A 15,155-nucleotide genomic window follows, 5' to 3' on the forward strand; every position below is an offset into this window, starting at 1 on the left:
AAGGAAGAGTAGGATGATATTCACGATAACGTGGAACTGTTCGTCGATCTTCATCTTGCGAGGATGAAGGCCTCATCGCGTAAAGACTTCGCTTACGCGATGACTCCGTTGAAGATTGTGTCGTGGCCTGTAGGTACCTGGCCTCTTCAAGACTACGACATCTTCTCAGCTATGCGTGGCACCATAGTGATCTTTCTTATGGTATGAAACTTTTTTGATACCGTTTCGATGTGAATACGTTTGCAATTCGTTATACAGAATCAAGAACATAAATAAATGGACAAACTAATGGAACTAATTGTAGTGTTATATATGCAGCTACATTTTATTTTTTATTGTATATCATATAATACATAGATTATTTAGCAAATAATTAAAAGTGATATTTATATTTTTGTATAAACAAGCCGTATCTGACGAACCAAAATTGACGTTTGGTTTTTCTTTCATAAGGTTTGTTGAATATTTAACTAAACTTTAAATGTCAATTAAATACTCGGTGGAAGATTGGAGTTATTGTTTCGGAAAACACTTTGACATTTCGGTAGAATATTTCGAATTACCACAATACTTGTTTCCATTACCTGTCTATTTACTTTTGCCCGAATGTGTTAATAAACATTCTGGAAATCAAGTAATTCTACGATTTTACTATTACTCTACGCTATTTACGTTCTTCTTGAAAGACAAATGACTTGTTCCTATAAATCCTTGTATGAAGGAAATTATGTGAATAATAGTAAATTAAAAGGTAAATTTAAAAGAACTCATTTTTATATCTTCATCGCATTCTTTACTTTCTAATATGTAGATTTAACCAGCCCAAATGCAGACGAGCAACTTTTCTTCCGCGCAACATCGCTACCATCGTATGCCTCTCTTCGTTTTCCCAGTTAAGAAATACGAAGGCAGAGATCTGATCTTAGCGATATCACGCGAACGAAAGTCGTTTCTCTGCATGCGGCGTCAAAAAATGACTTTTGAGTAGCTGAAATTGACACGTTTAAAAGTTGTCGTTCTTTCATAGCTATTAATGCTACTGATCGTGCAAACGGAGATGTACTTCGACAGAAGCGATGCCGAAAAAAACCTTGACGCCCTACTATTAATTGCCTGTGGTATTTTGGCGGTGTCAAAGATTATGTGGTTTCGTATTCGACCAGCTGGACTTATTTCGAATTTTACCTCGGCAGTCAAGGATTATAACGATTTGGAAGATCAAGAGAAACGGGCGATAATGAGGATGCACGCTTATATGGGCAGAGTGGTGTCTGGCAGTGTGATCATTTTCGCGTATGTTGCCACGGTTCTTTTCATGATTGTGCCTGTGCTAGCTGGTGTGGAAGAGGAAGATATATTTAACGTAACGGAGGAAGGTGTACCGGATTACCCTATGCCTTCCGAATATGTAATGGAACTTATAAAAATGCCAGATAATTTATACTTTATAGTTTTTATCATAGAGTGCCTGATGCGGCTATTAGTAAGCACTGGAAATTTAGGTAATGAATTCTCATATCAAATGAATCCATCACTGTCAGAAGCCATACCAATCGTTTCCATAAATTGAAATGTGAACGAGGGTGATAAGAATGAGCATTGTTTGTCAAAACTTTCATCGCAATTAACAATTATAACTTATTTGCTCCTAGCGATTAGAAAAGAGGTACTAGACGAACTTGCTTGATTTCACGTATTATAGTAGAATACATAACTCCGTATTAACAATCCTTTTGTATGTGAATGTGTGGAGAAAATATAAAGGTCAATGTTTTTAAGTCGAACGAAATGTTTCTTTCGTTCACATTATCCCTTTATGGCAAACCATTGAAACTCCACACGCCAAGAACTTTCGCCACTTTACTTACATAGACATTGCATTTGGTATCAAATATGAAGCACCAATATTAGAATAACTGAAAGCACATTATCAGAGAATTACACAGTTGGACTTGTACTTCTTGCGTATGCGGTGTGTCTACAACCTCAGATATTGAATGCTAATCATTCAGTTTGAAAAATGATATCGAGAACTTGGTTCAAAAAGTTTGGCTTCTGATAGGCTCGAGTACCCATATTTGCTCTAAATAGCTCAAGAACCATGCTTATTTACTTTAAATTATGTATTAGGTAGCGATTCGTTGTTCTTCGGCATCACTTTTCATCTGTGCGGTCAAGTGGAAATTCTAAAGCTAGATTTCAATAGATTAGGCAACGAGAACGAAAGAACCATGGAACATTTCATCGTATTAATCAAGAGGCATATCTACTTACTGAACCTGGCCAAAATGCTGAACGAGACGATCAGCTCTATCTTAATCGTGCAACTATTCGCGAGTTGTATACTTATTTGTACAACCGGTGAACATTCTACCTCTTTTAATGAAATGACACGAGGCCCGATGGCATACATTTATTTAAGTATGATTAATGCGTTGGATTGATTTGCATCTGTTTTTAGGATTTCAATTTATTCTCGATCTGAGCGTTGGGAACATCGTCATGGCGATAAAAACATTTATAGTACTAAGCACTCTGTTGGTGCAATTGTTTGCATACAGCTACGTGGGCGAATATTTAAAGCTTCAAATGGAAGGCGTCGGTGACTCGGTGTATTTCTGCAGTTGGTACGATATACCGACAAGTATAGCAAAAGATATTATTTATGTCATTATGAGAAGTCAAGATCCAGTTTCCTTGAACGCTGGCAAATTCTTCACCGTCAACATGGAAACGTACATGAGTATTCTGAAAACTTCGATGTCGTACCTTTCAGTGCTTCGAGTAATGGTAAATGCTTGAAGTGGTATTAGTCCAATAAAGCACAATACAGTAATAAATATTATACTTTTGATGATTCAATATTCATTTCAAATATTTGAAATCAAATTGATTTGGAGCCGAATGTGCGCAGTAGATCGTCTCAGTAGACTGTTACAATTGATACTTCGCCCAATGACCAATAGATGGTATTGCAGCGTCGTTTGTGTGTAGCGTTCTGGATCGGCTACTCTATCGCATACCTACTTTACCGACATAGGGCAAAGATTTGAGTAGTCTTCAAACTTCGATTTTTAGTAACAAATATCTAGAGACTGTTCAACGAAACGAGAGAGTAGACATGAATAAAATGTGATCGCTATGGCTGCAACTATTGGCTATATAACACAATGTATTATTTACATTTATATTACTTACTTACAGACTGACGATATCATCGAATAATGAGATCAAATTCGAATAATGATCATTTCGATTAACGATTATCTCCACTGCATGCTGCACTGTGTAACAGGTTCGAAATTGTACGATCAGGTGCTAAGATTTCGATAATTTTAATTTTATTATCAACGCCTTAACACTCGTACCCGTGACACATAGAGTGCCACGAAACTATGTATTTTAACGCTTATACAAACATTTTATGAATGCATTATACTATGTGTTATACTTCCACATTCTGAAATTTCATTAATGCTGAAATGAGATTTGATTTTCACGATTATATTGGCAAAGTTTGATGCAAATCTCGTAATATATAGATGCACAAAATATATTTATTTTATGCTTAAGATGACTATCTATGCTGTACTAATATCTTAGTAAATACATGTTTTCAATAAATATCTTGTAATTTCTGCAATCATGCGTTGCATGACGCACGTATAACAATCATAACATACACAAATGTTTTCTATGATAAGCATTCATAAGCATTCTATCTTACTTTGTTTCGAACTTTACCAATGTCATCATGATAACGAATGAACTAATGTAAATTGTCTACCTAGCACGATTCTTCCTTGTAAATTCCTCGCAATTTCGATAAAAACCTGGCAGCCAAGAGGATTAACAACTCACCCCTTAAATCACTCGTACAGCTGTTGAAGTAACTTCTCTCCAGTTTCGATTGCGTTAAAAAATACGGTAACGTTTAGTTACACAAGCGTGTTATTAACCTTGAAAAACACCATTGAGAGATCAGAATTCTTATTTCCAACTACATCTTGCTTCCGATGCTCGATGCGGAATACAGGATTTTCGCTACGATGCACTAAGCTCTACAATGTCAAAATGTTCTTCTCTATTATCTTTACTGTTGTTCTTTTATCTCGCTTCATTTCTCATGAACAATACACGATATCTATTACGCAATTTGAATACTCGGCTCTACAATGTCACATAATGTTTTTCTATATTAACTACATTCTTTGATCTCTTTTGATTTCTTGGAGACAACATGACATGTCTGTGACTTCATTCGCCGCTTCCTTAATAATTAATAGTATTCATGTTTGAGAAAACCATAAAGCTTCCGGAAACAGTTGCAACCACAGTCTTCTACCATCTGTTCTACCATCTTATTTCGGTTTGTTTCTCTACATTTTTTGTTGTATGAAAATATAGGTTTGTTCAAACTCTCCTGAGTGCCGTATGCATGAATAATAGATCAAAGAAGAGAACGTATGCACGTAAGTGGGCGTGACCGTCTTCGTGTACGCGCCACGATAAATCATACGTCGAATCGAAATAAACGAAAGTAGTAGAGAGGAGTGTCATTGAGAGGCATACCTCACAGTAAAGTCTGTTTTAAAAAAAATGCGCGAGAAGGTAGCAATCGAGGAGTACGTACGGAATTTTCTAGTGCAGGAGACGTTGTTGAAAGTAGTTGGTATTTGGCCCACGAGAAACGGATCCTCTTTTGGTCGATGGATTTTCGCGATGATGACGCAAGTAAGTTTGAAAACGTAGTAAAGAGCAGGCTTGGGCATTATTTAAATACAGTTGAGCTTCATTTATATGAACTTGTTGGGTACAAATAGTTTATACAATAGGAGTTCGCTGATTCTCTCTACTATCTGTGATTTTTTGTTCACACTCAAATTCAAATTCACGTTCACGTTCAAATTAGTAGATTCAAATAGCGAAACCCTGTCTAATCGGTCATTGATTAAAATTTAATTGGAATAAATGGGGCTTATCTAAACGAAATTCTACCGAACAATAGAGCGTCGTTTATCGGAACAGGCCGGAGGACAATGCCATACGACTCAAATGTAATCGAAATTAAAACAATTGCAAGAGCAAATGTCATTTCATTATAAAACGAATCGTCTGTATTATTCGTAACTTGAATATATTCGAAACACGAAGCTTGAAATGCAAATTAACATTAAAACGAAACTCACTTTACTTAAAAGAAGCAATTAGGATAGACAATTATTTGAAGACGATTACCTTAACCTTCGCATATGAAATGAAACTACTTTACTTATGTTGTTTCTACAATAAAAATAATTCATTATTTTTGTATCTTCGTTTAAACAAAAATTTGCCCAAGCATGGTAAATAATCGTCGAATATCAGAGATCGGCTAGATCTTCCTAGGAATCCTTTCCGTAATTAGATCAGTACTATCTACAGCCTGTCTCTGGAAGTTTATCGTCACTGTCTCGACATCGACGACACGATGGATGCGTTCGTCATGGATCTTTCTTCCATCGTCAGCCTCGCGAAACTGTTCATCATGCGCCGGAATTCGAAGCACGCTTACGTTCTTATAAATTCAGTTCTGAAGGACTGGTCGGCTGTTGATGATTCTCGTCATGAAGATATTATGACAAAATACTATAAAAGAGGACGGATCGTTTCATTGACAATACTGTATCTCGGTTATGCCTCTGGATTGTCTTTCATCGTCAAAGCATTGCCCTTTGGAGAGATTCTGCCGTTCAAGGTTCGACTAAATTCCACGTTAGACTGCGGATGTTTATGAAAACTCAGATAGTGAATTTAAATAGAGATTCGTATTATTCACTGTTTGTTACAATAAACACTTTGGATGTTATTATGTTCTTAGACATCATGTGCACTCTGTATAAAAACACAGCCATAAATATTAGGACACCTTCTCGTTGCACGTATTAAGAAATTACAATGAAATTTACTCTATTTCGTATCTTACACGGTAAGACATATTGTATGTATGTAAATACTTGAAAAATAAAAACAACGAAATACATGGAATTTGTAAATGTTAGCTGATGTCCTGATACTAGTGGCCGCATAATTGTATATTTTGATGTATTTGTAATATAGAAGTACATCGTATAAGAGAAATACAAAACTTCAAAACGAAGATTATTTTTTCGCGTAAAACAATCGATTCCTAATTTTTTAACTGTAACGTGCCTTACCTCTCTTCAGATGTTCCAAAACTCGGCGAATTCATCGGCAAATCTAAAAGGTTCCTTGGAAATGAATTATTTCCTGGCAAGCTATTGTGTGTTTGGCTCGCTACCACTGCTCCAGCAGATCTGCGTATTGATATTGCAGGCAATGCACATTTTCGTCAACGCGGTTGCTCATTGCGCCAACGATGGATTATTCTTCAGCTTAACGATGCATCTCTGTGGCCAGTTCGAGGTTCTCAAGATGAATTTTACCAAGTTCGAGCTGCAGCAATTTGGCTGTCACAAAAAGCTTCGATTTCTCGTGAAACGACACTGTCAGCTCCTGATGCTGGCCAATGATCTCGAGCAAACCTTCAATATGATCATTCTCGTACAGCTACTGATGAGCGCCTTGTTAATTTGCGTCGAAGGTAAAAATATGCTATTTTTACTTCCATTTTACCTATTTTCTTCATTTTCCCTGTAATATGAAATTGATAGTATCGTATATGACAATCCAATGCACTGTCCACAACAGCAATACCGACGATTAAAATATAAGACCTGTATCAACAAAATCGAATTAGAAGATATACGAAACGATACAAAATTCAAAACGCAAACTCTAATCCACGTATTTTATAAGTAATTAAAAATCCCAACAATGCACCGGTACAGATGTATAAAATTAATATGAAAAATCGCGTCATTTTGATCAAATTCATGTAAAAACAGACCAAAGAGTAATTAATACGTTACTTTGATTATCATATCAGGTTTCGTGTTCCTGGTCTGTCTGGCCACGAGAGACAACGTCGGTGCATTGAAAAGCGTCGTTCTGATGGTGACGTTACTTATACAGCTGTACCTTTACGCGTATGCAGGCGACGTTCTCGAGTCTCGATCCAATGAGATAGCGCATGGCGTCTACGATTCGCCTTGGTATCAACCTCGAGGACACGTAGCAAGGGATTTGATGATGATAATCAATCGCGGACACAGGTCGTACCACGTGACAGCTGGGAAATTCCTCTCGATGAACATATTCACATTCAAAGAAATTCTGAGGTCATCAGCTTCCTATTTGTCTGTCCTGAAAGTAATGATGGACACGTGAAAACCATTTGATCGCGAGTGCTATGTATTTCTTTCGCGACCCTCGATACATCTAAGACTCAAACCTTCACAAACATACCTATGCACGAAGCATGCTATAATCAATTAATCATGAGTATACAATGGTTTGGATCAGTGTATGTGAATAAATAAGAATTTTTCCAGAGTGCAATTTTAAGACGAACTGATTACGAACGTCCCATCGTTTGAGTTGAAAGTAATCGATTGCAATTTACTCGTTTCAGTTCTTCTACTTTCCTTAGAAGAAAGGGTATCTTCTTACTATAAGAAAATAGATCTTCGTTCTTTCCGTCTTTCCTTACATATAGCTGGAACCCTATTCTGATATTTAGCTATGAAAGTTGAATAGTCTTTGATAATACAGACCAATTTTCAATACGTATGATCTTTTTAAGAATTTATCATATAAGTTGGATATTATCTATAAATACAGATCAATTTTTGAAACGGGTGATGCTGCTCGATGGAAACCGCGGTGTTACCCGTACAATAGCATAGCAATATAGCATTCACCTACGAAGTAACTCCCCTCTCCCATTACAATTTTCTTGGAAATGTACAGTTGACGTAGAAGTGGTAACTTACCGGCGGTGGATAATAAAGCAATTACAGTAGAATAAAAGATGAACCAAGAAATAGAAACACAATTCGTAAACATGTGGGAAGAAGGAAAGGGAAGGTGTTCACGATTGCGTGGAGTTATTTGTCAATCTTCGTCCTGTCAGGATGAAGGTGTCGACGAGTAAGGATTTCGCTTACGCGATGACTCCGTTGAAAATCTTGTCGTGGCCTGTAGGTACTTGGCCTCTTCAAGACTACGATGTCTTCTCCGCTATACGCGCCATAATTGCGACTTTTTTTCTGGTATGAAACTCATACTACTATTCTATGCGAAGTTAACATGTGTGTTATCCACACGAGAACAAAAGTGAGTAGACAATTAGGTGGAACTACTAGATCTAGAGTTATACGAAGTGAAATTTTATATATCATAGTATACACAAAGATTATTTAAAAAATAGTTGAAATGATATTTTCATTTTTACATAATTGAACTGTGTTTTATGAAAATACATACATACATATTTCTGTCAACTGACTTTTCTCCGAACGTGCTAATGAACTTTCTAAAAGGTCTGCATTGATTCGCGCCACTCTTTGTACTCATTATTGTTCTCTTTCCTGAGAAATAAATATTTCTATAAAACAAGAGTAGAACATTTCCGAAAAATTTAAGGCAAGGAAATTGTGCAAACAACAAGGAATTTAAAGATAGACTGAAATAGCCAAAGTTTCTAACTTCGTTGGTCTTTTTACTTTCCAATTTGTGCACTTAATGAATATGGTTTCCGAACAGCTGAAATTGGCACGTTTAAGGATTGCCGTTCTTTTGTAGCTGTTAATGATAACGATCGTGCAATCGGAGATGTACTTAGACAACAGTGATGCTGAGAAAAATCTGGACGGTCTAGTATTCATTACCTGCGGCAGTTTGGCAGCGTCAAAGGTTATACGGTTTCGTATTCGGCCTGCTGCCCTTATTTCGAATTTTACGTCCGCGGTCGAGGATTATAACGAATTGCGGGACGAAGAGAAACGAGTGATAGTGCGAAAACACGCTTATATGGCCAGAGTGGCCAGTGCCAGTATGATATTTTTCGCGTATTTCAGCTCGATTCTTTTTATAACTGTGCCTATGCTGGCTGAAGAGGAAGAGAAAGATATACTTAACGTAACGGAGGAAAGTACATCGGACTATCCCATACCTTCCGAAAATGTAATAGCACTTGTAAAAATACCGGAAAATTTATACTTCATTGTTTTTATCATAGAGTACTTGATGCTGCTATTCACGAGCACTGGAAATCTAGGTAATGTACCATCGTGTCTTACGAATTGCTGGTTGTCAGAAGCCACGCTAGTTAACTCCATAAATTGAAATGTAACGATGAATGATAAGTACGAACATCATTTGTTAAAATGTACTTTGCCATTACAATTGCTTTGCTTTGGCGATAGAAAGAGAAAGCATTAGACGAAACTCGATTGACTTACAGGGGCACGTAATCTGGAATTAATACTTTCTTTCTAGGGGAATGTTATAGCAAAAAGTACGTAATGTGTGGTCAACTTCATTTCTTTAAATGGAATGAACTTTTTTGTTTTATTTACATTACACTAAACTGTTAGAACGTGACTCTCGATTTGTATTCGCCATTTGTATTTCCCTTATCATACTTTGTACGAAAAATGGGCCGTCGACATTAGAATAACTGAAGGTTTAGTCAGGTGTATGTAGCGTGCCCGTAATATATGTTCAATGTGAGTTTATCCAGCGTTGAATGTGTGTTTCGTCTCATGCATGTTCAACACGTGATTAATGTGCATTTAATGTATTCTATGTTCCAAGAATTTGCGCTTTTGTAATGTCGAAGAGAAATTATTCACTTTGGACAATTAAATCAAGAACAGTATGTCAAATGCAATTGACTGGCCTGGCTTCTGAGAGGCTGAAATACCGATACTTGCTCAGGGTAGTTTAAGGACCTTACTCATTTATTTTTAAATATAAATTAGGAAGCGATTCGTTGTTTTTCGGTATCACTTTTCACCTGTGCGGTCAGGTAGAAATTCTGAAACTAGATTTCCAGAGACTGAAAATCGAGAGCGAAAGAACGAGGGAACACTTCAACGTATTAACCAAGAGGCATATCTACTTAATTAACCTGGCCAATATGCTGAACGAGACCATTAGCTCTATCTTGGTTATGCAACTATTCACGAGTTGTATACTTATTTGTACAAGCGGTGAACATTCTTACCTCACTCGATAAAATGACACAAAGCCCGATGGCAAAAGTTTATTTAAATACGATCAATATATTGGAATGATATGCATCTGTTTTTAGGACTTCAGTTCATTCTCGCTCTGAACATGGGAAACATCGTCATGGTTGTAAAAACATTTATAGTACTCAGCACTCTTATGGTACAATTGTTTGCATACAGTTACGTGGGCGAATATTTAAGGCGTCAAATGGAAGGCATAGCTGACTCGATGTATTTCTGCAACTGGTACGATATACCGAAAAGTGTGGCAAAAGATATTATTTATGTCATTATGAGAGCTCAAGAGCCAGTTTTCCTGAGAGCAGGACAATTCCTCGTTGTTAATATGGAAACGTACATGAGTATCATAAAAACGTCTATGTCATATCTTTCAGTTCTTCGAGTTATGGTAAACGCTTGAGGTTGTGTATAATATAAAAACCCAGAGAGTTATATTTATCTAATAAAGCTCAATAAAATATTTAATGTATTAAGTTAATCGAATGTGCGCAACAGATTCTCACTAGGCTGTTATAGTCAACATCTCGTGCAATGACAGATAATGAATTGTGTATATGTATATATACGTACATATTTAAATACATAATACTGTTAAATTATGGTAGGTGACGTAGGACGATTTGATAACGCACTGAAAACAATAATGGTGCTCCTCGTAAAAGATGAAACATATAACTTATACTACGTTCTATTACATTCAGTAGCCCGGAAATAATTAGCCATAAAGCCAAATATAATTAGTATATTACCTTTATCATCACATCAAGCTTCTTATTATTGGTTTGCCTGAACACGCATGCCATCGTCGGTCTTGCACTGAAAGCTGTCGACCTGATGCTGAAGTTGCCTATAAAGTTTACGCGGGCGATACTGTCGAGTCTCGATTTGAACAAATCACGCAAGCCGCTTACAATTCGCACTGGTATGAACTTTGACAACAGTTAGCAAAGAAGCGCGTACTGACAATGAATCACGGAAACACCTGCCAGTCGAAAAATTCTATCAGATGAACACATTCGTGTTCAAAGAGTTACCGAGGATATCAGCTTCCTATAAGAGTGTTGTCAAAGTAATGATGAACACGTGAAGACCATTTGGGCGTGAGAGGTACGTATTCCTTTCGCCACCCTCAGTACATCCTTCGTACAGGAAAAGTGATTCGACGAGGAAGAGCAACAAAATATTCTCTTTCTCAAAATTCCATAAACGTACCTGCACACGAAGGATGCTATAACATATTACACATAAGTATACAGTGAATTGGATCAGTGTATACACATAAATAAGAAATTTTCCAGAGTGCAATTTCCGGTAACAATCGCACCACTTGCTTGCGTTGAAAATAATCGATTGCAATTTAGACGATTCAGTTCTACCACTTTTCTTATAAGAAACGGTACCCTCTTACTATAAGAAAATAGATCTTTGCTCTTTACATTTGCTATGAAAGTTGAATATTCTTTGAAAACACGGACTAATTTTCAAGACGAATGGCACTGGATGACAGAAGCAACGTATTAGTTATTAACCGCGCAGAAACATGGCAATAAAGTATTTACCTACACAGTAATCCCCACTAGAATTTTCTCGGGAATGTGCCTACTGAACGATAGATAATTGGGCGATTATAGTAGAATAAACGATGAATGGAAACATAAAAATACAATTCGCGAGCATGAGGAAAAAAGAAAGGGTGCATATGCACGATTACGCAGTATTATTTGTCGACCTTCGTGTTGTGAGCATGAAGGCGGCGTTGAATAAAGATTTCGCTTACGCGATGACTCCGATGAAGATCCTGTCGTGGCCTGTTGGTACCTGGCCTCTTCAAGACTACAATATCTTTTCCTCTATGCGTGTCATAATCACGAGTTGTCTTTTGGTACGAAATTCTTGCGATTCTGTTTCGATGTTAACACGTACGTATACTCGGAGACAAGAATTGAGTGAACAAATAAGTGGAACTTGTCTTAGTGATATATATTTAAATTTTATTTATTATACACCGGCGTGCAAAATTAAAGGAATACACAATTTTCACCGAAAAGTTGCTGATATTAAAAGTGTGATAAAATCGTTACAAGGAAACATACAGCGATCATTCTATGCTCATTTTAAATCAAGAAACCACTATTTTCAGAAGTTTCCGGAATTTATCCTACAGAGTTGCCTGCATCATGTGGTAGAGTGAGAATGCGAAGCTGCTTTCTCGTTCCGAAATTCACAATTCAAATTCAAAAGAATCTACAGACGTTAAAAAATTTTGTTTAGAGCTAAAATGACGCGCGATAATTTGTGCGATGTTTTATTGTACTTTGAGTATTCAGCAGACATTTATAATATTAGCGCAAGCAGCTCCTCGTGAGTATTGTACAGTCGAAAATTAAGTGTTCCTTTAATTTTGCATGCCAGTGGATATCATTATAGTACAAAAGTTATTTAATGGATAATTGAAATAATTGAACATTTTTGTATTGTAAATTTGATTATGCCAAGGAAATTGTGTAAACGATAGTGAATTAAAAAGGAAATTAAAATGTGGTTTCTGAGTAGGTGAAATTGGCGCGGTTAAAAATTCTCATTCTTTTATAGCTACTAATGCTAACGATCGTGCAGTCGGAGATGTATTTAGACAGCAACGACGCCGAGAAAAATCTTGATGCATTAGTAATACTATCCTGCGGCATTCTGGCTGTGTCAAAGGTCATTCGTTTTCGTATTCGGCCTGCTGCCCTTATATTGAATTTTACGTCCGCGGTCGAAGATTATAACGAATTGAGGGACGATGAGAAACGAGTGATAGTGCGAAAACACGCTTATATGGCCAGAGTAACTAGTGTCAGTATGATATTTTTCGCGTATTTCAGCTCGATTCTTTTCATAACTGTGCCAATGCTGGCTGAAAAGGAAGAGAAAAATGTAGTTAACGTAACGGAGGAAAGTACATCGGAGTATCCTATACCTTCCGAAAATGTAATGGCACTTGTAAAAATACCGGAAAATTTATACTTCTTTGTTTTTATCATGGAATACTTGATGCTGCTATTCACGAGCACTGGAAATCTAGGTAATGTATCATCGTGTCTTACGAATTACTCATTGTCAGAAGCCACGCTAGTTAACTCCATAAATTGAAATGTGGCGATGAATGATAAGTACGAATATCATTTGTTAAAATGTACTTTGCCATTACAATTATTTTGCTTTTGGCGATAGAAAGAGAAAGTATTATACGAAACTCGATTGACTTACAGGGGCACGTAATCTGGAATTAATACTTTCTTTCTAGGGGAATGTTATAGCAAAAAGTACGTAATGTGTGGTCAACTTCATTTCTTTAAATGGAATGAACTTTTTTGTTTTATTTACACTACACTTAATCGTTAAAACGCGACGCTCGATTTATATTCGTCATTTCTCTTGTCACACTTCGTACGAAAAGTTTGCGCTTTTGAAATGTTGATTAGAAATTATTCACTTTGGACAATTGAATTAAGAACTGTATACCAAATGCAGTTGACTGCCTTGGCTTCCGAGAGGTTGAAATACCGATACTTGCTCAGGGTAGTTTAAGGATCTTACTCATTTATTTTGAAATATAAATTAGGAAGCGATTCGTTGTTTTTCGGTATCACTTTTCACCTGTGCGGTCAGATAGAAATACTGAAACTAGATTTCAAGAGACTGAAAATCGAGAGCGAAAGAACGAGGGAACATTTCAACGTATTAACCAGGAGGCATATCTACTTAATTAACCTGGCCAATATGCTGATCGACACCATCAGCTCTATCTTGGCTATGCAACTATTCACAAGTTGTATACTTATTTGTACAAGCGGTAAACATTCTTACCTCACTCGATAAAATGACACCTGATGGCAAAAGTTTATTTAAATACGATCAATATGTTGGGATAATTTGCATCTGTTTTTAGGACTTCAACTCATTCTCGCTCTGAGCATTGGAAACATCGTCATGGTTATAAAAACATTTATGGTACTCACCGCTCTCATGGTACAATTGTTTGCATACAGTTACGTGGGCGAATATTTAAGACGTCAAATGGAAGGCATCGGTGACTCGATGTATTTCTGCAACTGGTACGATATACCGAAAAGTGTGACAAAAGATATTATTTATGTCATTATGAGAGCTCAAGAGCCAGTTTTCCTGAGAGCAGGACAATTCCTCGTTGTTAATATGGAAACGTACACGAGTATCATAAAAACTTCTATGTCATATCTTTCAGTGCTTCGAGTTATGGTAAACGGTTGAGGCTGTGTATAATATAGAAACCGAGAGAGTTATATTTATCTAATAGAGCTCAATAAAATACTTAATGTGTTACTTTTTACGATTCAGTATTCATTTCAAATATTCAAAATTAAGTTAGTCGTATGTGCGCAATAGATTCTTACTGGGCTGTTATAGTCAATATTTCGTGCAATGACAAATAATGAATTGTGTATATGTATATGTACGTACATATTTAAATATATAATAAGGTTAAATTAGGGTAGGTGACGGAGGACAATTTGACAACGTACTGACAACAATAATGGTGCTCCTTGTAAAAGATGAAACATATAACTTATACTACTTTCTACTACATTGAGTAGTCCGGAAATAATTAGCCATAAAGCCAAATATAATTAGTATATTACCATTATCACCACATCAAGCTTCTTATTATTGGTCTGCCTGAACACGCATGACATCATCGGTCTTGCACTGAAAGCTGTCGACCTGATGCTGAAGTTGCCTATAAAGCTGAAGCTTTACGTTTACGCGGGCGATACTGTCGGGTCTCGATTTGAACAAATCACGCAAGTCGCTTACAATTCGCACTGGTATGAACTTTGACAACAGTTAGCAAAGAACAGCGTACTGACAATGAATCACGGAAACACCTGTCAGTCGAAAAATTTCACCAAATGAACACATTCGCGTTCAAAGAAATATCGACGATATCAGCTTCCTATAAGAGTGTTCTCA

At 36.6% G+C, this 15,155-nt stretch overlaps 4 protein-coding genes and 1 pseudogene across 4 annotated transcripts; all 5 read left to right on the forward strand.

The window, feature by feature from the left end:
• The first annotated feature begins 1,018 nt into the window (after positions 1-1,018).
• LOC126870518 (uncharacterized) lies at positions 1,019-3,086 on the forward strand (annotated as a pseudogene).
• A 2,708-nt stretch (positions 3,087-5,794) lies between these two features.
• On the forward strand, positions 5,795-8,695 carry LOC126870519 (odorant receptor 47a-like). Its single transcript, XM_050628317.1, has 2 exons — positions 5,795-6,656; positions 6,939-8,695. Exons 1-2 carry the CDS (start codon positions 6,208-6,210, stop codon positions 7,288-7,290), a joined length of 801 nt encoding a protein of 266 aa, XP_050484274.1. The 5' UTR covers positions 5,795-6,207; the 3' UTR covers positions 7,291-8,695.
• Positions 8,037-10,869, forward strand: LOC126870013 (odorant receptor 9a-like). The gene is made up of 4 exons (XM_050627314.1): positions 8,037-8,174; positions 8,707-9,181; positions 9,888-10,118; positions 10,220-10,869. The coding sequence occupies exons 1-4, from the start codon at positions 8,037-8,039 to the stop codon at positions 10,558-10,560; spliced, it is 1,185 nt and encodes a 394-aa protein (XP_050483271.1). The 3' UTR covers positions 10,561-10,869.
• A 1,821-nt stretch (positions 10,870-12,690) lies between these two features.
• LOC126870520 (uncharacterized) lies at positions 12,691-13,295 on the forward strand. The gene has a single exon (XM_050628318.1). It carries the CDS (start codon positions 12,759-12,761, stop codon positions 13,293-13,295), a length of 537 nt encoding a protein of 178 aa, XP_050484275.1. The 5' UTR covers positions 12,691-12,758.
• A 41-nt stretch (positions 13,296-13,336) lies between these two features.
• LOC126870521 (odorant receptor 9a-like) lies at positions 13,337-14,505 on the forward strand. Its single transcript, XM_050628319.1, has 3 exons — positions 13,337-13,385; positions 13,735-13,998; positions 14,056-14,505. The coding sequence occupies exons 1-3, from the start codon at positions 13,337-13,339 to the stop codon at positions 14,433-14,435; spliced, it is 693 nt and encodes a 230-aa protein (XP_050484276.1). The 3' UTR covers positions 14,436-14,505.
• The last annotated feature ends 650 nt before the right edge of the window (positions 14,506-15,155 follow it).

Source organism: Bombus huntii, chromosome 10 (assembly GCF_024542735.1).
Source record: "Bombus huntii isolate Logan2020A chromosome 10, iyBomHunt1.1, whole genome shotgun sequence".
Lineage (NCBI taxonomy): Eukaryota > Metazoa > Arthropoda > Insecta > Hymenoptera > Apidae > Bombus > Bombus huntii.

Bases quoted from the DNA above. Each gene is read 5' to 3' on its own strand.
- LOC126870519 (XM_050628317.1), top strand. From the start codon at position 6,208: ATGTTCCAAAACTCGGCGAATTCATCGGCAAATCTAAAAGGTTCCTTG. The intron at 6,657-6,938 runs GTAATATGAAAT...CGTTACTTTGAT, and splicing joins CTATTTTCTTCATTTTCCCT to TATCATATCAGGTTTCGTGT.
- LOC126870013 (XM_050627314.1), top strand. From the start codon at position 8,037: ATGAAGGTGTCGACGAGTAAGGATTTCGCTTACGCGATGACTCCGTTG. The intron at 8,175-8,706 runs GTATGAAACTCA...GTTCTTTTGTAG, and splicing joins TAATTGCGACTTTTTTTCTG to CTGTTAATGATAACGATCGT. The intron at 10,119-10,219 runs GTGAACATTCTT...ATCTGTTTTTAG, and splicing joins TATACTTATTTGTACAAGCG to GACTTCAGTTCATTCTCGCT.
- LOC126870520 (XM_050628318.1), top strand. From the start codon at position 12,759: ATGCTAACGATCGTGCAGTCGGAGATGTATTTAGACAGCAACGACGCC.
- LOC126870521 (XM_050628319.1), top strand. From the start codon at position 13,337: ATGTACTTTGCCATTACAATTATTTTGCTTTTGGCGATAGAAAGAGAA. The intron at 13,386-13,734 runs GTATTATACGAA...GGGTAGTTTAAG, and splicing joins TTTGGCGATAGAAAGAGAAA to GATCTTACTCATTTATTTTG. The intron at 13,999-14,055 runs GTAAACATTCTT...AGTTTATTTAAA, and splicing joins TATACTTATTTGTACAAGCG to TACGATCAATATGTTGGGAT.